Genomic DNA, 25,483 nt, shown 5'->3' on the forward strand with positions numbered 1-25,483 from the left:
ATGGTTATGCGTAAAAATTCCCGTTTTCCGTTATTTTTTAGGGTTTTTCCCGATGCTTTTACTTTGACCTCCCAAAGTACCAACTAGATGAATTTTACTATTCAAAGAGGGGCTGAAGTCAAAAATCGAAGCATTATTTATTACTACTTCAAAACGTGATGACAGACAAAAAAAAAACACACATCATTGTAAAATCAATACATTCATCACTCCGTTCAGAATCTAAAAAAAGTGATATATACCTACTATTAAAATGTTGCAACATTGAAATAATTGAAATGTAAATTTGTTTTTACCTAATCTAACAATATTTATTGTTGGAGGAACTAGTGTAATTAGGTTTCATTGGTTAGTAGGAGATAGGGTAAGTAAATACATACATTTATGTGTACATAACAAAGAATCGATATTATAATTGAATTGTGCTAGTGAAAACATTTATAAAACAAAATAATTTTTTTTGGAAGAGGGGCACAACGCCTAAACCTTCTTCTTGATAATGTTTTGAAACAAGTCATTGTATATTTACAGACTAAAAAATTATATTATGCTCTGAACTCTGAAAGGACCAAATAAAATAGTTGATACATTTTAAAAGAATAAAGACTAATAACTCTAAATTTGAAAATACTATGGTCTATTTCATATTTGCTAATATATTCATTATTCATTAGCCATTATTAGTATAATACTACAATGATACAAAAGTTAGTTTCATAGAGTAGATACTAGATAAGTCAGTATAGGTACCTACTTTATTATTTCTATATTAATTTACTAATGACTACGATGATGATAATATAATTAATAGGTACTGTGCTAATTAGTAAGTATATCACATATTTACATCCATCGAAATAACCTTTTTACTTGTAAGAAACAATGATTATTGTGATGAATTTTTTAAGCTAGATTCCGCCGGTTGTTGATCCTGAATATTAATACATCATAGTCAGGGTTGGGCAATATCTTCGATACAAGTATCTAAGATACAAATGTATCATGTATCTTGTATCTCGATACAATTATATGAAGTATTGAGTATCCTGTATCGTGATACATTTTTAGTCAATATATCGAGTATTTCATAAAATAATTGTGTCAAAAAATATTCGATACTTTGAAAAATTAATTTTATGAATCCATAATTTAATTGCAGTACAACTTGTACGAAATTATTTTTCAACCTAATAGCCATATTAACTTATATAGTTACCTATATCTGTATATCCCCGGCAGGATTTACTAATAATCCTACCAGGAATAAATTATCAGACATCATACTCTTGAAAAATTAGTATTTTTAGAAGGAAATAAGAATGATGATATCTATAATTTATTTTTATTATTATTTATTCATGTAATTTAACAAGTGACTTATTATAATATATTTATACTTAATTAATATATGAAATTTTAAAGTTAAATGCATTTAACGTTTTTTGCCGTACCTACTCATACTATTTGAGAATCACGGACGAAAAGTCCATAGACAAAAAGTTCGCTTTAAAAAAAGTTGCACAAAAAATCCGAATTCGATTTGTATAGTCGGACAAAAAGTCCGAGCACATTTTTAGTGTCAGACAAAATGCCCGAAAATACAAAATGTTTTGTATTCCTAATTAATATTTATTTTAAAAATTTAAAAATGCTGTAGGTACACATAATATTATTATATTTTCGTATAACTAACAAAAATATAACGGAAATCCACTATATCTAATAGTATAGTTAGGTAGATACCTATAATAATGATAAATTTATATTTTTTTATTATAATTATGATATACTATTTTTTTTAGTTTTAGTTTAGATTGACGTGTTTATAAATAAAATACAATTCATTGTTTGTTAAAATGTATAGTTACAAATAAATTTTGATATTGTTGTTCTAATTCTAATATGTTGTAATAAATATTAAATTATATACTCGTAATTATAAATGAAAATAAGAAAATAGAAATAAATTTAATAATATAATGTGTATAATATATAATGTTTACAAACATTTTTAAATTTTTAAAATAAATATGAATTATATGAAATATTTTGTATTTTCGGACTTTTTGTCCGACACTAAAAATGTGCTCGGACTTTGTCTATGATATGATTCATAGTACAGTTAAAATATTTATTATAAATTATTTAGTTATTTAATTATTAATATCATATTACCTATAATCAATTCGGCGTTAGATAAGGATACCGGGTAATAAGGTAAAAACACAGAACAAGTTTTTGCAACAGTACCAACTATCAAGCTACGGTATATGAGCACGATCAAGACGATCTTAAATATTTATTCTTTTGCTTCAATATCCACACTCGGAAAAAATACAGTTTAAATTTCTATGATTTCATTCCATTGATTTACTATTTTATTGTTTAAAATGTATGACAAATTTTATCATTTCAAAGATAACATTGCATCTTTTTTTTAAATAATCATTATTTTGAAGGAAAATTTACCTTTGTCTAGTATGTACATTAAATCTTTAGTTTAAAGAAATTAAGGTAATATTTTAAAGATAGTATTATTAATCTTATTACAAATTACAGTTAATATTTGTTTCTATTATATTATGATATCTTACTACGAAAGAAATAATTTCTTTAAATTGTAAATTATTATCATACCAAATTGATTTAATGAAAAATTTATTATTTTTCAAGAGTTATCAGTTTCATTAATTTAATGAAATCAATAACCTTAATATAATGAGTTGACTTCATTGAATCAAAATCATACCAGTTTTTCGTTGATTAAATTACATTCTTCTTTGAGTGCATATAAATAGATTATTAAATGTGTATGATCCAAGCCCGTATACATAGGGGGGATTTGGGGTTCAACCCTCCAGATATTTTTAAAGTAGGAACAAACTAACTATAAATTTTATAATGTATTTTTAATTCATGTATTATAAATATTTTAACCCAACCCCTCCGAAAATTGATCCTGAATCCGTGCTTGGTATGATCACTATGATCTCAATTAAACTATGTAAAATGATGTCTATAGACATATATTATTAAGTCATTAGATTTATAAGTCTAATGGATAACTTTAATTATTTTGGCAATAAACCATTTTCTCATAGTTTTAACTTTTAAGTAATATCCTATAATTATAAATTGTCGCCTGCGATAGTACCTAGTACCAAGTAATCGATGTAATATTCGTACGCTTTTCCAATTCTAGATTCTGGGCGTCTTTTCTTTTAGTTATTTGTATTTTCAATCTAATTCGTCGCTTAATTAATTATATCCATTTTTTGAATCTACTTACTAATTATACTAATTAAGTACTAATTTACACGTACTGTTTGCATACCTATTTAAAGTTTCTAAAATTGGTGTTTAAGCAATAGTGAGGGGTTGATATTCTACCCCCTGCAGTTATACATATAAGTATATTACATATACATATTATACATATTGTATTCATTTTTGTAGATTTTTTTATGTTTAATATATATTGTTAAGAGACCGTTATACACGCATATGTAAATGTGTTGTCTCTCTCTTACTATTTACTAACGTACATCATAGCAAATTTGCGTTCAGTAGAATACATTTTGTGATGTTAGTTTTAATATTAAAGTAAATTTACCTATTATCAAATTTAAAGGTAATAATATTATCTATAAAATGTTGTATGATTTTATTGATATTATGATTTTAAATTGAGTTATAGCTATTTAAAACACTACAACATTAAAATGTTCATAACTCACTTTATAAAGTTATAATATCAATAAAAGCATATGAAGTTTTATAGATAATATTCTTATCTATAAATTTGATAATAGGTAAATTTACTCGAATATTAAAGCTAACATCACAAAATGTATTCGGCTGAACGCAAATTTGCTTTGAGGTATATTAGTACGAGAGAGATAAACATATTATACGGGTATAACGTCCTCTTAAACCTACATTTTAATAATAGTAATTAAAACAACAAATAGACAAATTAAAGCAAAATAAAGAATTATAACTAAAAATGTATTGAGAAAAATCAAAAAAGTAGATCTATTTTTTGGAGGGGTGGGGGGGGGGGCGTAAAAATATAGTTGACCCAGGGCGCAAAAATTGTAAATACGGCCCTGACTCCCACACAATAATGGATTTTTCTCCTCGTTGAACGAGTATGTTGTATGTAACAAATTCCAAAAATGGTCGAACTAGATTATACTTATTAATTATTATGTATTAATTATAAACAGTAAAAAATCGAGTCCTCTAAGAAGGGGGTGGCATAATATACGTTAATTTGGTGGTAGATACCTTCGTCAAACTATTCGTTCAACATTTTACTTTTTAAGAATTATACGTTTTACAATCTTTATCTTAAAAGTATGATATATTTTGTATTACGTACTTTTCTTTTCGAATGCGACTTATTTTACTTATTGAAACGTACATAACTGTACCTATATCATACAACTGTCTATTGTCTATACCTACCGATTCTGGAATAACAATTTATATTTCTAAAATTCAAATTACCAATGTACGAAATGGATTCGCAAAAATAATATTATTATTTATTGACGACAATTATATACACTTGTATAGTTGTATATTACCTATACATATGGCAATATGCAATAGGTATATCATGTAAGAACCTATTAACATATTATTACTTACCTCTAATTTTATGTAATAATTATAGTAATTAAAATTATTATAGTACCTACCTAATATAACAGGTATACTAGCTATTATAATGACGAAGTGCCTATTCGTTCTTTTGATGCAGTGTATTTTGTTATAAAAACTGAAAAGGTTTTGTATACGAATATACCTACAATTCTATTCCGCCGACGATCCCTCTAGCATCACACTCTCACCCCCACTCACTCTTTTCCAAAATCTCAAACATGTGCTCTCTATTATACCTTCCTCGACACACGCATGCCGATCCCAATGGAATACCCCCATATGGTCACTTCTTTGTGTTACCCCCTCGTGTGACTGTCTTCAAGAGCAGAGCCGTACCCTCGCACAGTCGCAAACTACACACACATACACATTTGTTGTCCACATTATTTTATTATCGTTGTGTAAACCAAGCCTATTTTTTGTGTTCAGTACAGATAAACGTCCACGACCACTCGGACGTTCCTGCAGTCGTCAATCGCCATCACACGAAAAAAAAGTACGAATACTTAGATTTTTTTATATCAAAACAAGGGAACAAAATTCAAATTAACCGCGGCCGATTATTATCGGTGATCTATAATATTTTATCATGCAAAAAGCTATCTATTCTGTACAGCAGGTAACGCCGTTGAATAATAATTTTTTTTTTTTTAATTTGTAAGCGAAGGTCGAACGATTCTAATGGACTGCATTGTCATTGATAGATTAAATAAGCTATCTAGGTATTCATGCATATATATTTTTTACTTTAAAAGATAAATTATTGAATTTACACTGGTAGTAATTGTTTAACACCCTTAAAACCTTGTAGACTAATCAGTTATCAAATCGTCCATGAGCTAATTAATTTAAGTGCTAGTTAGGTCAAGTATCTATTTTTAAATGTGTAATTTTATGTACTAGATATTTATTTAGGTACTTGGTGAAGTCACCGTTCTACGTAAATTATTGATAGTATAACTATAGTATTTAATGTAAGTTATTACCAGAAGCAGTGGCGTACTGCAGGCGTACATGTATATTTTCAATGGGGAAGAAGTTTTATTAAAAAACATATATTAAATTAAAAAAGGGGGTAATATGTAACTGCTTTGCTATACATTAGTGATCGAGTGTATACTTAAGTAACTGCAATGAACTTTTATGTGTTAAATTTAAATTCAACGACATTAGGTAACCTATAATTAGCACATTATTTCATTATACGCGGCTATTAAAATAATTTATTTTACTATTAATATTACGGTAGGTAGATTTGATATTTTCTGAAAATAATGTTTTTATTATATTATTATACAAGACGGTTTATAATATACTTATACAATTTATTATTGTTATTGATTTTTAAGTTAATACTATTTATTTTAAAACCGTATTAATACTTTAATAGCTTTGTAGAATAATAAATATAGGCATAGTTTAAATAAATTAATCTAAATTTTTTGAAAATGTGTTTGTGTATATAAATATAATTAAGTACGTAAAAATATTACGTAAGAATAATATTTTTGAATTACAACAAAATAATTATTATTGTAATTTTTTGTTAAAGTATCTTATTTTGACCAAACTTTCACTTCAATGTTTATAAAAAAAAATTGTGATTTTAGATTTTTAGATTTTTTTGTTTTAATATGAGATACGACTTATGAAGTTATGAGGAACCTTGTATTACATTTTCAAGCTCTTCGATCGAGTGAATATTTTTTTTTTATTCTGGTTTCAGTGATTTTGGTCGTTCGGAAAAAAAAATCTTTAGGGTTATATGGGTAATAGGTTTCAACTGTTTTGATTTCTTAAAGGTTTTCAAGAGTGTTACGGGTTCTGAATTATTCGGGTGCAACGCCTGGTTATAATGTAATAAAATTTCAAACAATATTGATATATATGTATATATAGACATAGTTTATTATACAACTGACATAACGCACATGTTGGTTCGCCCTTTACCACTAAACACACTCACAGTATTAAAATGCACGCTAATATATATTTTAGTAATTATCACGACCATGTGTCAATGTGGTATAAAATATAAATCAATCTGACTAATGTTTTGCATCCCCCTGTCACCTTTTAACGTGTGGCTATTTGACCGAGAACTCGTCCGACGAATAAGTAGACAAAAAAAACCGTTCGGAGTGTCGGGGAGCCACAGACGGCAGCGTCTCAGGGTCATGGTAGACAAAAAATAAATAGAATTACTGCCGAAATGCACCTCGTAGCGCGCGTGTATAGTTCGGAATACATTCTATTGGACGGGCACATATTATCATGACGTTTGCCCGTCGTTGATCGCGTATTAATATTATTATTATTGTAAACTGTGCGTTTGTGCACATGGCGTAGGTAGTGTATGCATGTTAGTGAGTGTGTGCACTGTGCAGCAGGTGTTTTTTCGAACTCACACTTACACACAACCGTTAGAGTGCGAGTGCATTTATTTAACGTACTCGGTATTTTCGATTACCGTCATTGCCGTTGGCCGTTGCCCGTCACTAGTCGAGAATCGCGACCGTAGACGTTCATCCTCACTCGTATTATACCGTAGTATCGCGACAAAGGCTGCGCCGGCGCGCCGTGCGAGCGTTTATATACCGTGTCCGCGTACAGGTATTGCGCTGGCGTCTGTCGCTTGCCAGTCAAAATAATAGTTTAAAAAATGATTACGTGATTCGTCATAGTAAATAACTTGATAGAAATAATGCGCGCGCGTTAAAGGTCGGTGCATTTGTTATAGGGAAACTGGAAAGTTCGTTATAGAGGACGATCTTGCACGGCTAGCAAAAAAATAACTATGTTAGCGGGATTACCAAAAAAAGTGAGTGATTATGACAATATTATATATTATATCTTTATTATTTTTATTTTTATAAATTATTATTAGGTTTGCCTGCTTTAAAACAATAGAAATATTAAAATAATTTAGGTATATGCGAATCTCTGTGTGTTTTCGTACAATAATCTGAATAATCGCGGTAAAAGATTTTTTTAAAAATTAAAATCAAATAATTAAAATTATTTTTTTTATTTGTTTTATCTACTCATCACGATTTTTATTGTCATTTATCGTGTACATATGTGTGTATTGACAAGTCGAGTATATGACGAATACCTACTGTAATAACATAGGCGCATTGATTTTTAATATTAATAAAATTCATTTTTACTACACTGAAACATTTTTATCTGAACACTCGAAATACAACGCCATTGATGTTCTAATATTTATAATATGTGTCTTGTATTTTAAGTAAATTACTTAAGCAGTTAAGCAGTAATCACGATTTACGAATATGAATGCCGTTTAATATTCCGCAATAATATACGAGTGATATTGGTATAACAATTATTTTTTAATTTTAATTAGCTTAATTATTATTCTTTGCTTCGAAAGTTTGAAGATGTGTACTTAAGTAAAATGTATCATTGTTATTTTTTAATAGAAAATATTGTACTATATAATATTATTGTATTGTGATGGTCGAATAGAAGTATACCTAAGTACCTAATGTCGAAAAAAACACATTTAGTTCGGCATGATTGCAATAATAGATAACACGTTGTATACTTTTTATAGAATCGCGTTTTTAATCCTTTTTGTCGTTTTTAAAAATCTGTGCCTAGTGTACTTATATTAGTGTCTGAACCCCCTTCCGTTGGCTATGCATAATTTAACATCTTATTATTAAATCTAGAATATAATATGGATAAATATTAAATTATCAACTGCAGATTTTGTGATTTTGTGATTGCATTGATTAAATAAACTTAATCGATGGTGATATGGTTCATATTATGACATATTAAAAATGATAATATAACTATGAAAAACGTTTTATAACGTTTAACATATCACATAAAGTAGGGGCCCCTCTTAAAAAAATTCTGGTTACACTAGCAAAATTGATTCGATCATTAATTGCATGACATAGGTGACTATTTAAAAGAGAAGTGACTTGCGTAGTTGCGTGCAATTTGATTACAGAACAGTTATTTATATATAATAACGTGTCAGTGTGTCACAGTAAACTTTAGTTATAGCTTATAGGTAATATATTTTTCATTATAACTTTACAAATTGTAAAATAATAATGAAATATTAATAAATAATCTACTGCATTGTTTTAAGTGAAATTTATGTAATAACTAATAAATAATAAGTAATAAGTATAATAATAATTAATAAGTATTATGAAAATTAAGTAGTAAATCAATACGTTTATACATTTTAAAAATTCATGTTTTTATTATTATACAATTTTATATATATTTATAAGTATTGATATAATATATAATCTATATAATATCTAGATTAAATGAGTGATTTGAACATACTATACGTACTTTGGACACTTTTTAAAGGTAAAAAATCCCCTGATTTTTAAATTATGGTTTTTTTCCTCCATTACGATTTATCTTAGGTACTAATAAACTTAGAAAAAGTCCTTTTTCCCGGATAGTTGAAGATATTTACGCAACACTAATTTTTGATAAAATCGATTTTGTTATGTTGTAATTACTAATTAAAAAACGAATACCCACGATTATTTTAAATTTATATATACATATATATATTATATATATAATGCATTTTGTATAGGTATAATAGCAATAGGTATTAAACATTAATTTTATAACTTAATCTATTTATGTATAATAACATGTTATGAGTTCTTGCAACTAAAAAAGATAATACTATGAGTCAGAAATTATAAACTTTAAATTAATCCCGAATTCGTTATGTATAATTTTGTCGTATTTTCATGATTTAATCTAATATTATAAACATTGAATTTATTAATTATTGATTACGAGTGTGGACTGTGTGGTTATGTGTGATCAACTAACATGTGTGTTGTACCTTTTGTACAATGAATGTATTACATTATAAACAGGCCTAACTCATAACACCCCTGAAAACCCTTAAGAAATCAATACAGCTGAAACCCATATAACCCGAATGGTTTGTTTTTACAAATGACCGAATTCATTGAGAACATGATAAAAAACAATAATCATTTGATTATAAAGCTTTGAAAATGTAATTCAAGATTTCTCATAAGTGTAGCTAAAACCAAAAAAAAATAAAAGCGCAAGTTCTTTTCATAAAAATTTGAACGTATTTATTATACGTATAATGCATAGGTACAAGATACTGATTACTAGGATATAGCATTAAAGTATATTATTATTAAATATATACGATGTGTTAACCCTATTATATTATATATAAGGTAGTCTTAAGAAATATTGCAGAACATTGATACCTATGTAATAAGTAAAACTCGTGGGAAAATATATTTGGTTGAATCTCATTAAATTTTAATATATTTCGTTACAGATTTTGTTGTACTTATTGCAAAAATTATAAATATAATTTTATCGAAATAGATTCTCACAGATTTCATAATTTCAGTATAGGTTAGGTAGTATATAATGTATAGTGTAATATTCGAAACATTGCGATTATGATTTTGTTTAAGCTCTGGTTGTATTTCGTTATTGATAGATATGTCGTTAACAATTTTATTATTAGGGTTAATTTGTTTGTCTTTATATATTTTATTGATATCTATCTACGTATCTAGATCAGTTATCATAATTGATTTTAAAATAAACGTAAATTGTTATAAATTCAATGAAATTATTTAGGTTATGTTAGGTATTACATTAGATCATTGCCTATTGGACCTTGATTTTATAAGGATTACACTTTTATTGTCATTTCATTTATTCAACCTTCAGACATTGTCTGATTACTATACTTTGTTCCTACTGTATTTTGTAAAGGTTTGTCTATTTTTAATTACCTTTTTAATATTTTCTGAGAATGAAACATATTAAGTGTAAAAAAATAAAAATGACGTGTCTTCTCATTTTAGAGCTTACCTACCATTTGATCAAACCATCGTAGGGTGGTTTTTCACAGCAATTATAGTTTGTATTTGAAAGATTAGAGAATTCTCAGTTGTATATATTTAATAGTTGAAAATACCTAATTTAAAACTGTTAAAAACTAGTAATATTTATTTTATGTGAAGCTAATATTAAGATTTAAATGGTTAATTTGTTTTTTAGAAATTATAGTATTTTCAAAATATTTTGTCTTTTTTGTGTTATTTTTAGATATTTAAAATTTTTGACTTTTAAACATTTTTTTGACAAAGGATATATTTAAATTTATGATAGTGAGTAAGTTGGAAGTTCAATTTTTGACGATATTCTTCAAAATTACAAAAATGTAGAAAAGTTAATAATATTTTTAAATTGAATAGTTATGCTGGGTCGTCCCGAACCACAATTCATGGAAGGAGGTAGGTGGTAAATCTATTAATTTGTCGACTCCAAACATTTTTTTTCTCACTGCTTGAAAAGTTTTTTTATTATATTACTTTATAATTTATATTAATATTTAGTTTATATAAATAGCTTTATTTAGAGGCCTGATGTGGCGTGCTGGTTGTTCGCTGTCACTAATGTGATTTATGTTGCGGTCAAGCATTGTCCGGCGTCGCTAGTACCCTAATAGATGACTCGGATTTCTAGTGACGAATTCTTGCCCTTTATATACACGTGTTCTTTAACCAATAAGTTTTAGTTGTTCATGTGAAGATAAAAATATAAGGTAACAATTTATCATACGTTTACAGCACCCGTAATCCATTTACCCAAATTAAAAAATTATGTACTTATTTAAAATTTTAAATAAGAAATGTGATAACTATATCAGTTTTTAATAAAAACGATATCTAATAATATTATTTTTATAAAAAAACATATATATATATATCAGCGGTAATGTATGTAATACGATATTTTGTTAAATAACTAGATATTCTATAAAATTTCTAAATATGCTCGTTAATATATAAATTACACGGGTTTACTGGTTAATATATAGAAATTAGTTGGGTTTTCGCTAATGTATGAAATTTATAGTCATCGTTATAGGTAGATAACCGGGACTGGAATAAATAACATTAGTGACATCCCAAATGAAGATATTTGTCTTTGAAAGGCATCCGAATCCCAATCACTACTCACTAGGTAATAGTTAAGAGTTTTTCAAATGCACTTGTCAACAAAAGTGCACCACAAAATGTGCCTCTAAATGCCACCCAAAAAGTTCATGTACTAATCAAAAATTGTAATTTGTAAAAATGATAATAATTTAATGATTGTAAATAAAAATTTTAATTATAATAATTAAATAATTCTAATAAATTTACGTTAAAAAAATGAATATTTATATTTTAGGTATATAATAATCTAGCCAATTTAGAACGTGTTTGACTTAATATTATTAATATTTGATTTTTTTCTAATTCGAAATTTGTTTAACATTTTAATAATTCTAATAAATTGCCGTTGTACAAATCAGAATTGACTTTTTCAAAATTAATTTTATATTTTATATACGTATATTATATAAATTCAAAAATAGTTTTAAATACACTAACAATAAACCGTTATTGTTAGTTTATAAAATATCTAGTTAGTATGCAGATTGTAGAATAATAAATTAGTATGTAGAATAACTAGTTGAAGTATGTATTTATGGATTCATTCAATACATTAACTGAAAGTACCCGTAATTCTATAAAATAACTAGTTAAAATTTGAAATTGAGTAGTTAATAGTCTTTTAAGTTTCCATTTTATTGACAGCCACAGATATATTTTGACTTGTATTAGGAAATATTTAATACCTCATAAACGCATTTGTGGTTAGGTAGATATACATTTTTTTAAAGATAAAAGACAATAATAATATAATTTGAAAATTTAATTTAAGATGCCGTAAAAAATAAAAATATTAAAAATAAATAAGAACGATTTTTTTTTTTTTATCAATGTGTGATGTTCAAATTTTAATAAAAACACGGAATTTGCGAATATTATGGTGTGATTTAACATTTTCAAAATATTTAATTTGAATAGATAATTAATGAAAATGTCATAAAAAGTTCATCATAAGTTTCACCTATCCAAGAATTTCATAAATATAAATATCCATTTTTAAAACATTTTTTTTTATAGAAATTTCATCTTCAAATATTTTGATGTAGATATTTAAGGATTTGAAAATTTTCGTTACTAATGTATTTACTATGTACAATGAAAAAGTTCAACCTACTTTATTACTAATAGAAAAATATTAATATATAATAAGATATTCTAAAAAATATAGGTTGTAGAATATTTCCACCTAGAATCGTTTTTTGTATGCAATGATTTATTATTGAATTCAAATCAAACACGGTTGTCAGTTACTCAGGTTTTTTTGTGTTTGTAATCTATGTATTTTTATAATAAGCCATATTATTTATGTTTTTATAAATTAATTATTTTACAGTTTTTTTTTCTTAAGCCTCATAGTGAATAGTGATTATTACTTATTATTAAATGTTTAATTGGTTAAGATATATTTGAATATACCTCTATTATTTGCTTAATTTATTTCGTACATGTTGTTTTCCAAGTATTTTTTTTTATTAAAAACATCGAAATTACTGTGTTTATGCTAGGCAAGTTTAATTTGTGACATCAATAAAATTTTTACTTAATTGAGTAATTTAAATGCAGAAATATATTTTATTTACAAGAAATTCTAAATAAGATACTATATGTCAGGTGACTAGTGATTAATTAACAGTTTATTTTTATAACTACAGCCTAAATTTAATAATTGCATACGTATTTGTTATATGAATAAATAAATAATTTTAATATAATTATCCCTTGCTAAAGAATATATCTACTTCTTAATGTACATATAGAAATAAATGCTTGCAATGAATAAAGTGTATTCAGGCGCAATGAACAAGATAAAAAAATCAAGTTTATATTTTATGTATATTTTGTTGTATCTAATCTTCTTTATTTATTGTAATAATGTAATGATCTATTATTAATATTATAATTATTATTTAGCTCGACATATATTATAATATATAACTATTAAGCCATAAGCCCATAAGATATAATTAATCATTAGTCATCAATGCTCATAATTTGGACTAGTTTTTTGAAAATAATAAATTTAACTTATAGCAAAATATTGTCATTGAATTTATCACGTAGATATAAAGTATTAATTTATGTTATAAAACTTTTAATATCTTTTAAAAAATCTTGTTATTTTATTTAAAAACTAGAAATTCATGTACAAGGTTAATGGAATTATATTCATATTATATTTATACTTTTCTATCTATTCGTCGATATAATATATCAATGATTATTCGTTTTTGTTTAATTTGATGACGACTATATGTCTATATTGGTAAAAATAATAAATGATGTAATATTATAGTACGAAAACGGAGTGTACCATGAGTGAATTGTCCACTTTTAATAAATTTCCCGTATGAGTGTGGGGGGGGGGGGTTCAATAAGTCAATGTTATTAGTAATTAATTAACCTCTTTTAAATTAAAAAATATATAATTTAAATATTTTTCCACTGGATAATTTATGGTAAAAATTCAAGGTTATAGAAATAATTTTTATTAAGTTCCTAGTGTATCAAAATTACTTTGAGAATTATTTACATAATGTATGTTTAAGCATACAACATTCAAAAACGAAAAACTTAGTCATTATATGTACTACAGGTATACTATAAGTTTTAATTTTAAGAAGGTAGGTTAATGTAATAATATGTAAATAGATAAACGACATCAAAGTTTATTTATTGATTAAATTATTGAAGTTATTATTGTATTCTGAATCCTGATAAATTAGAAAATAGAAAAAATCTAGGAACTTTATTTACTTTATAGACATACAGTATTTGTTAAGTGTGCGCGAGCCTCGTGATTGAATATAGATTGTCTTCTTTGTTTTCAGTTTTCGTTATTAATGATTGGCCACAGCCAAAATATTACTTTACCATGTTAATCTTAGCAAATTCAAGCTATAGATGGTTTTTAGAATAATAAAGTTTCGTTCGTTAGAGTGTTAGTCGTGTTTGGTTCGTGTTAACAGTGTGACTAACGTCGTTGCCATCCACAGAAGCCTCCGCCTGAAGTTACACTTATTTAAGATAGATTATACTTCATAATGAGATAAACTGCGCATAATCGACACCTACTAAATTGTAGAATGAGTTCTCCGATTTTTTTCTATTTTCTAATTGATTGGAATTTAATAATATAATACAATAATAATTTCAATAACTAAACTTTGATGTAGTTTATAATATAATACCTATATATTTAAAATTTTAAAACTAAAACTTTATAATATACCCATATAGTCATATCTAAAAATAGTAGCTACAATGCTTAAGTTTTTAATTTTTGAAAATTTAAAGCTTAAACATACATGATGTAAATAGTTTACAAAATAATTTTGAAAAATTAGGAGACTTAAATGAAAGTGATTTAAAATCATCACTATAACCAGGAATCTTAACCTTTAATATTATCGTAACCACCATTAGAACTAATTTGATAAATTTGAATTCAATAATAAATTATTGCATAAAAATAATAATTCTAAGCGGAGATCTGTCAGCTTATTTTTTTAAGAATATATTTATATTACATTATTATTAGAAAATGTATTTTCTATAAGTATAATCCTGTAGGTTAAACTAATTTTTTTCAACTGACATTTTTTTTTACTGAATGGTTAATGATAATTTCAATATTATGAAATTATCATTAACCATTCAGTATAATAAAATATGATTATATAGACACAAGTTTCAAGTTCTCACGAATATTTTGAACTATAATAAAATAATTATCCATATTTTTCATTTAAATATCCAACTTTGTTCAAATATGAATTTTAAATGTCTATAAAAAAAAAATTAAGCTTATATATTTTTAGATTTATAGATTGTTCCAGAAAGAGAAAAAAATATTTAGGAGGTACCTTATATTAAATTTTTACGTCTTAGCTTTATTAACAATTTTTTTTCATTACAATAAGAAAACTGCAAAATATATTTTGTCAATATTTGATTTACGTAAAACTTTTAGTTTTTTCTCTTATTTTTCTTTAACTCGGTTATTTTCAAAAGCACTGAATTTTTTTACCTTTAAAATTCCACCTAAATCCAATTTGCTACCAGAAATCACATTCAATGTTTAATCGAAGTATCGAACTCAAAAATAAATTTAATCACACGTAATTGTACAAACAATATATTCATCATTTCACTCAAAATCTAAAAATACAGATATTTAAATGGAAAAATATTATTACACGAAGGTAAATAAATTACCTAATAATAAAATATGGTAATTTTTCTTTTAATTCAACTGCTATTACTTTAAAAATTTAATAAAAAAAAAAGCTTTATGTAAAAGATAAAAATATAATGTATATTGTATAAATTATTTAGTACCTAATCTTATAATTGATTATCTTTACATAAACATTTAGATTAGAAACATGATATAAAAATATTTTTTTTTTTTTGTAAAACATAATCGTTTATACTATAAACATTTTATCATCGTATTGTTATAGTTTTTATAGCTGGTTGTTGTTATTATTATTTTTTAGTTGAGAATGGGACACAGTGACACACCATGGCATTTTTATAAATTCTTGAAAAATTAATAAAAATATTTTTAACATACTAATAAAAATAATAAATAATAATGATGTTTATTTTATAGCATAAGTGAGTTTTTTAAATTATTATAAAACAATAAAGTGATTAGTGATTAACTATAATATATTCTCTAAGTATATTTATAACTTAAAATTAAATTAAGTATATTAAATATTAATGTAAAAAATACACAGTTATGATATAACACCTAGGTTAACTATTATAAAGTCTAATATTATGTATTACCAATCAATTAAGTAGTATATTGATATAAGTAGTTAAATGTATAATTTATAGAATTGTAGAATGTTTTGAACCAATGTCCATGATTAACTGTTGACAATATGTTAGAACTTCAAATTTACGATGAGAGCTGTCTGATATCATTTAGAGACTGTGATTTAAATAAATGTATAAGTATATGACTATTGAGTAAAAACTAATTAAACATAATATATATATAAAAAAATAACTATTTGAATAATGATGAATCTATTTTTTTGGGTTTAAATATTGTTGTATGAAATTCTACTTAATTATAAATTGACCTCCAATATTTTTTATTTATTACTTGTCTTCTTACAATAGTTATATCGTTGAATAGATTTGACCCGCAGAGTGTATACAAAAGTTTAAATATATTTTTAATTTTTATTACAAGTGCTTTTACTTATAAAATATCGATATATTATGGTAGTTATTAAAAGTTTATATTAATATCCTTATTTTTTTTTTGTGAACTTTAAGTATGATAAAATAATAATCATATATGGTTATTGATTATTATTTGTCAATATGTAACTAAATAACTGATTTGTAAATAAAGTATACACACATTTGTTCTAAATAGTAAATTATTATAGAAGGCCATCTAGATCTCAAGGTTATAGTGAAGTCTTTAGATGTTAACTATTGAATAATAACTTTTGTATTTTTTTATTTCCGTATATTATTTTTCTCTCGGTAGCTTGTTAAGTTGTAGTCCTATATAATACCATTGTTGTTTATATAATTATTAATTAGTGATAATACTAATATATTATGGTTTATCACTTACCTATAATATGATCTATACGTTAAAAACATAAAATGGAATGTCACAATTGAAAAACATTGTAAACAAAAAAAATATATCCATTATTAAAACTTTTTATATTTGATTTTGTTATTGCATAAGTCTTATATAGGTGTACACTGTAAATAATAAATTATTATTTGCACATCTGAAATATAGTTTAAACTTTAATTAGTCTATACTAACTTAAAAGTAATAAGTGAACTGTTTATTGTTTAATTTATTTTGGAATGTAATCATAAAACAAATTTACTCATGTTTAATATAAAAACGGATATTTTCAATTATTAGCTATCTATACCTACTCTACATTAACAGGATGAATGAGTTAATACACTAATTTTTCAGTTAATTTTCATTTATATTATTATATTTTCATTAAAAAGTTTTTCAAACAAATTTTTTTCTACTTTTATAATTTAAATATTAAATTGAAACGACAACAATTGTTTCAAACTTTGTACTGTTGATACCCATGATAAAAATGATATCTGATGGTAACTATTTTGGAATAATTCGATTTTAATATTTAATAAATATTATTAAAATTTTTGTTTTTTCTTTATTTTTCAAAAGTATTTATAATCTAAAAAAAGAGCAGAAAGAGGAAGAGTATACGTTATAATATGATGTTAGACAACTGTTGAAAAGAAAAATCAATCCGAGTTCATTATTTTAATGAGTTGTATTATTATATAACCTAACATTAACATGTGACCATGTGGGTATAGTTGAACTGCATAAATAATCCAATTATCAAAAAAATAATATATTATAGAAAACTGAAATAGATATAAGTATAAAATAGATTTGGTGTATTAAAGTCAAATTTAATATATTGAAGTAAAATGAATAAATAAACATTTAAGCAGAATTCTGAATAAAAATTGAAATATTTCATGAGAAGCGCGCGTTTTTATCGATTAGGTGTTGTTATAATTTATATTAATGAGTCTAAATAGGAATGATTATACTTATGTTACTAAACTAATTGTCCATGATTGTTTTAAGTTTTGAAGGTGTATTAATTAAGTATACAGATAATGAGGCGACATCAGTTAAAAAAATATAATGATAAATGAAACACTTACCTATAGGCTATAATTATAAACTTATAACTTATAAGATGAATGTATCTATATATTTATTTAAAATATATAAAGATTAGTCGAGGTATTATAATGTTTTTTAAAACGATTAGTGTTTAGTTCATACTTCCTATTTAGTATTTATAGTTTAGATATAGTTAGTTGTATTGTTCTCATCCATGGATAATTTCATTATTAGTCATTACTTATTAGTATATATTTATTAATCTAATCATAAAACGGTTTATGTTCAGAAATATGAACTATAAAATAAGACATTAAAAATAAAACCACAAGATATGAAATTAACTGCCTGCCTTGCCCCACTTGAAGACTCTGGCTTACATAAATTTGTCTTATGATGTATTTATATTTTATTTTTACAATATCGATTTATAGGTCAATAAATACTTATTGGCCCAACATACAATTTAAGTATCAATGTGACTATTAGAATTGATATATTCTATTTATGTATATTGTGTTAAATATTTATAAAATCGGCTTAGAGATTTTTATATTTTTCTTATTTTTACAATACCTATTGGTTTATGTATTTAAAAATTAAATACTGTTTCGAGGTAATAACCATAAAATGCTAATATGATATTATATAAAAATCTATTTAACTGATGACCTGATAGCGATACACGGAGAAAGTTATGAAATGAGACTACTTCGACATACGTACCTATATATGTAGCAGACCAAATGATTATTATCATTGATTTTAAAATCAATGTTATTACTAGGTATTTTGTAAAGTAATCAAAAATAGTTAAACCTCTATGTTGGGATCCCATGATATTACAGAACGAGTGCGAGTGGTGATATATATATAAATTATAATAAAATATAAATAGTGTATTTATAGGTATGGTGATAACACGATTTTTTTACTCCATATATTGAATATACTATATAGGTACCTAATTTACAAAGAGATTTTTTTCCAAAACTTTAAATATAGAAGAACAGTAAGTGTGATTAATGTGAGGTGATATTTATTAAGGTTAGATAGTGGATACTGGATAGGTAAGAAATATTTATTTTAAATATTTTATTCACAATAAATATGTTAAAATCTTTTGATTTCATTAGTAATATTTATAATAACTGTAAGATTTTTACTCGGTAGATTTATCTTATATCTATACATAAGTCCTATGTATTATTAGTTATTATATTATAAAACCATATAATGTGGATTGATAGCCAGTATGTACAATTTTCTCAATGGAATCTAGTAATATAATTATTTTCTTATGTGTAAATAATAATTTCATATTATATAATGTAGTATTTACTACATATTATAACAACATTTGTAAAAACATTTGTATGCGAAAACAAAAACCATTTCGTTTGAATTTGGCCATCATTGCGTTGAGCGTTAATCACACGATTATAATTTATAAATAAACATAAAATATGTGTGCTGTTAGTCATTTAAAACATTTGGTTTTGATAGGTATGAGGTTGGCAAAAGAACTTTAACTACGTATGTCTGTTTGTGTTACCTACATTATGCTCGGGTCCGCCTAATACTGGAGTATGGTTTTATTGTGCGGAATTATCATACAGCTAGTGATTCAAATGATTCAATCCTTTCAAGGTAACTTGAGAGAGTATAGTTTTTGCTTTTTGGCACTTACGTATATGCTCTGGTAGTCTGGTAGCAAAAATACTGGACCAATCTTTCTTAGCGAAGGCGCACGTAGATATTTGGTTCATTGAAAGATTGTTAAATGGAAAAATTGTTTCTTTTGCATTTATCACGCGAATCTATTTAAAGTAGATATAGGTACCTTAGCGTTGAAATTGAATAATGTTCCTTTTTATTTTGCAAATGAGCCACTAATACGTATTTGCGGACCTAAATTTTCAAACTTAAATTTGTATTTTCAGTTATATTATAATGCCTAACCGAATACTGTGTAGTTAACTTTTATTTATATTTTAAAACATGTTTGCTAATGTTATTTTAATCATGTATATATTATTTTATGCTTGCCGCTGTTTAATTAAATTAATAAATTACAAATTGTACATATACGGCAATGTAAAAAAAGAGCTTAGTCGGTCAAAGCATAGATTAAATATATGCTAGTATATTTAATCATATTTTTTTAGTATTTTTAATCTATGTCCTGTGATTATAGTAAAAATAAATTAATCATATTTTCAAATTAATAACATTGCTAATTATTCATATTACGCATTGCAATACATATTTTTATATACTATTATAATATTGTATTGTATGAAACACGTTCGAGTCATTACTAAATTATTATTACCATTATTAATATACAAAAAATAATGTGATGTATGTGTGCATTTACAGATCACAAGGTCGGTGTCGAACATTTCGGCGATGCGCGGCAAGAATGAATCGACGATGATGACGTCGTCGCGCGCCCCGTCGGAAGTGGCGAGCGCCGAAATGTCGTGTTACGGCGTGTTCCGCAAACTGGAACCCGTCGGCGGGGGAGAGCGCATCACGGCCGGCCGGCCGCCTCAGTCACGACTGCCAGTGCCGCCGCCTATATCGCCAGTCAGTCCGCGAGTGTCAGCGTTCGCGTGCGCTACCGCCGCAGCCGACGACGATCACGACGACGAAAACCTCGACCACGACTGTTGCAATTTTGACCGCGAGACGTATTTGGTGTACGGTTGTGACGCGGCCACGGCGATTACTACGACGTCGACCACTGTTACGACAGACGCGGCTTCGACGGGTGGACGCGACGAAAGCGGGCTGAGCGATTTCGGCGGCGCGGCCGCTTGGGACGAATACGACTACTGCTGTACCGCGGCCATCGCGGTGGGGACCACGGCTGATCTCCGCGGGGGCGCGGCCGCCCCGTTCAGTCACACCCCAATGGGCTCGACCACCAAGCTCGTGGGGATCGACGCCAACAGCGATGATACGCCAAAGGTACGTACTGACCCATTACATACCACTCTGGTACCAACTGAATCCTGCGGGCAATCCAAATAAATATAACGTCATATAGTCAATTATTGCAATATTATACTCGTCGCTCATACTTGTAATACATTGTTGTAAAGCAAGAGTTCGTAAATATCGGATTTTTGCTTTTTTTTAAATAATTGTTTTCTATTATGTGCTCATCTTCACTTAGTCCCTTACGATGTGTTAGGTAGTGTACAATATTGCAGTTTACAGTTTGCTACATTACTACATACTTATACAAAAATATTTCACAACTAATTATAACTCGAGTAAATCACAAATGTTCCACCACCGTGGAGCGCAAATCACTGTATAGTTGGGGGCGAAGTTGTGTATATCTATAACTCCATCCTATTAAAAATCGATCGCTAAGTAAATTTGGTCATTTTTTAGTTTTTAATTTTAAATCTTTTTCAAATTCAAAAAAATTAATCAAAATGAAGAAAAACGTTTGGCACCACGGAGTACGTAATATGAGTTGATGGACCGTCAATTGAGATGGGGTCTAATAACAACTGCTATACATAGTTAGGACAGTTATAATAATACACTATATAGGTATGCTAATGTTCTATATAAACAACAAACGCTATATTAGGGTGAAAGCGCACAACAAGTGTAGTTAGTGTAATTATAATATTTTAAGTACATTACACGTGGATCTGTTTTGATCAGTTATATAAGTGTTTAGTGTTTTTATAGATAAAGTTTTCGACACACCTTTGTGTTGTAATGTTTGTCCCAGACACACAATATATATTACTATTATTAGTTACTCAAAGTAAATCAGTAAATACTGTGTATTACAGAATATTCTTCTACGGATTATGTTTGTCTGTATTTTAAGTTATAAGTTATAACCTAACCTGGGGAGTGAAAACCTATTTCATGTAGATTACACGAGCCTTTATTAATTATTAACCGAGTTGATTATGCGTGATTTTGCATTTATTGGAACAGTAACATATTCATTTATTATTAATAATATCTAATAATAATAATAAGTTTAAATTAAAATCCAAAAATATTTATGAAGTAATTGTATCGTTAACCTGAGGCAAGCTACACGATTTTATATTTTAAATATTATTATTATACATATTTATAGGTAATGTTATCTATTAATTAAATATATTAATGAAAAATTTAACTTTATATTAAAATACGTTATTTTTCATTATAATCAAGGTTGCAATACAAAATTACACATAACTAATGTTAGTAATGATTTGGTTATTAATTTGTCTGTACATAACACTATATAGTATATAATGTATACCAAACATCTTGAAAATAAATTACGAAAATCAGAATAATACCCATGTATACGGAATGTGCTGCTACTGGCAAAATTAAATTGAACTACAATCAATAGGTTTTAGTTTGAATAATTTGTTGTTATTTTCCGTTAGAAATTAATTGTACATCCTCAGGGCTTGAAAACTAAACAATAGTAGGACTAATAAAGAAAATAATATTATGTACTAATGTAATTCTACCCGCGTATGTATCGTGTAGTACGTACGTATAGGTATTAAAATCGTTACATTATAATAGTAATATAAGTATCTACATGCTACGTCAGTTCCAGTCAAGCGATCAATAAAATTAACCGTTATCAAATATGCTGAAATTCGTCATTTACCTAGTCAAAAAGTGATTGTGATGACTGATAGGGGCTTAGATTTGTATACATTTGCATATTTTTACTGGTTGGTCGTACAGTATAGGCTGAGTAAGCACAATATATAATGTATTATGAAAATGTGTTTTATTAAAAATACGATTTTTTTTGGAGTATTTTTGTGCATATTTCAACATTTTATACCTTTAAGAGCATATTTTACAGTTTTAAGTTTACATTAGATTTTTTGTTTATGGAAAATTACACTATTTGGTAACTAAAATAAGAACTTGACGTAAAATTTCGAGAAATTAATATTTTTATACATACCTATTTTTTTTAAACAATAATAAATGAATAAATAAATATTGATTTAATCTGTAACTTGTTTTATATTAATTAATTTTTTTAACATGACTGCGATCATATTTTATAGTATGTTTGGGAATTTTTGGTGCATAATACATATTTTAAAGAATATATTTCGTGATTTTTTTTTATATAAATTCAAACCTTACTGATAACGAATTTGTGTGTGATGCAAAGTAGCATTTTAAACAAAATTTTTGATTCAATTGCCGTAGAACCTCCAATTATAATAAGTAATAATAACTATATAGTTTCGTGCACGGCGGCCTTGACAAGGCGAAATTGCACAGCTCGTTAAATTCTGCGGACCGTGAACCACACAAATCTGTTTATTCAAATTATTTTAGAAAAAATGGACTCAAAAAATGGAAATAGTGGTTTTTTTTTAGTTTAGTCTTTCGTTTCCTGAATAAATACAAGAAACATCACCAAGTCACCGAAATATGAGCGTAGTAAATTTTCAATGTGTGTAGAAAATCACGTAATATTTTAGGGTTAATAAAAAACGAGTGTATTATTTTTGACAGTTAATGATGTTTTTGTGCAGTAGGAGTTCTGTAATAGGTAGGACTAACTTTTTTCTTATCTTATGACTTATACACATTTTGCTGTACAAATTCATAATGCACAATTGGTTATGCATATTGCATAGGTACATTGTATTACAAACGACCACCGAATAAATATTTTATATATATAAGTAATAATATAATATTATATAGAAAATATCTTGTGACAGCTTAGTAGATAGATGATTAATAATAATTTTGTATATTTTAAATAATATTTTTGAATTATTTAACTATTACTTACACGTATGTTGAAAGTTGAATATTATATTTTGAAACATATAGATATACGTCGTTTATTTGGTTTTAAATTTTATAAATAATGATGTTTTCGGTCGTTTAAGTACAATTAGTAAGGTGATTAAAAAATGTAATAATAATTTGAATTTATTCATAAAATTATTATATTACTATATGTAAATAATGAAATGCATAAATCGTAATGTTGGTAGGTAGATTTTGTGGATTATGTTTTGTCATACATGTAACTTAAAAATTAAAATAGATAATAGATTCCAAACATGGGGGAAATTAAAATATTATATTTACTTTAGATTGTTATATCACTTATCACTATAGTATCCATTGAATCATTATATAATACATGTAAATTATTAGAAATATAATTGAATTTTTAAGCTATTTAGATTTATAGTATAATAATACTATAATAATATTTAATCCTCGATTTTATAATGTATTGTTAAAATAATACTTGTATTATAATGTGGTAGGTATAAGGTATACGTTACATTGATATTTTAATGTAACTAATATAAAATGTTACATTTGATATATTATTACGTTTTGCACGTTTTAAATTGACCGTAGTTATACATTATAATAGTTTTTTCTATGATATGGATATCTAATTTAGAAGGCAAGATGAGGATATATTATATTATTATAATATAATATGTTCTAAGTTCTCGATAAATTTTAAACATAAAATATAATGTTAATTGTTATTTTGAAATTTGATATATTTGTTCTCTGTGTAATGGATATTATAAACGGCGAATAATAGTACAATTATAGATTTTAATGTTCCATGTGGTTTTAATTAAATATTGATATTATACTTAAGAGAACGTGATCTAATGGATTAAAACATCATTTTTAATCGTTGTCTTGTTATAATACGATAAAATATGGAATATTGTATAACTTGATATAATGGAAAATGGAACCAATACAATTTAAGTGTAAATTATTTACATTTAGGTGAGTACAAAAAAATATATTTCTATGGTAAATGAGATAAAATTCCGTCTGGTACCGTAACTGATTATATTTTCAAACATTATGTTGAATTTTAAGAGTTTGTTTTAATTTTTTTAGATTATCGTTATTTAAAATCATTAATTTGTGTATAGGTAATGTGTATAATGTATAGGTTTAGTACCCATATTAAACATTCTAAACTTCCACCAATTTTTCTTTTATCGGTGTTATGTAACCCTTTAGATATACAAAATCAAAATTATTAAACATATATATTTGTTCAAAAGCATCTCGAAAGTATATTTAA

The 25,483-nt window shown here is 26.0% G+C and overlaps 1 protein-coding gene across 2 annotated transcripts in view; it reads left to right on the forward strand.

Moving 5' to 3' along the window:
• Positions 1-5,245: 5,245 nt before the first annotated feature.
• Positions 5,246-25,483, forward strand: part of LOC132931626 (sodium-dependent nutrient amino acid transporter 1-like) — a 43,123-nt gene continuing 22,885 nt past the window's right edge. The window contains exons 1-2 of one of the 2 annotated variants that reach the window (XM_060997515.1): positions 5,246-5,290; positions 20,758-21,351. In XM_060997515.1, the coding sequence (XP_060853498.1) occupies positions 5,261-5,290; positions 20,758-21,351 (624 nt within the window). In that variant the 5' untranslated portion in view covers positions 5,246-5,260. Of the gene's footprint in view, positions 5,291-7,224; positions 7,493-20,757; positions 21,352-25,483 lie in introns of those variants that run through there. The other variant, XM_060997516.1, reaches the window with a different exon arrangement.

This window comes from Rhopalosiphum padi, chromosome 1 (genome assembly GCF_020882245.1).
Source record: "Rhopalosiphum padi isolate XX-2018 chromosome 1, ASM2088224v1, whole genome shotgun sequence".
In the NCBI taxonomy this organism is placed as follows: Eukaryota; Metazoa; Arthropoda; class Insecta; order Hemiptera; family Aphididae; genus Rhopalosiphum; species Rhopalosiphum padi.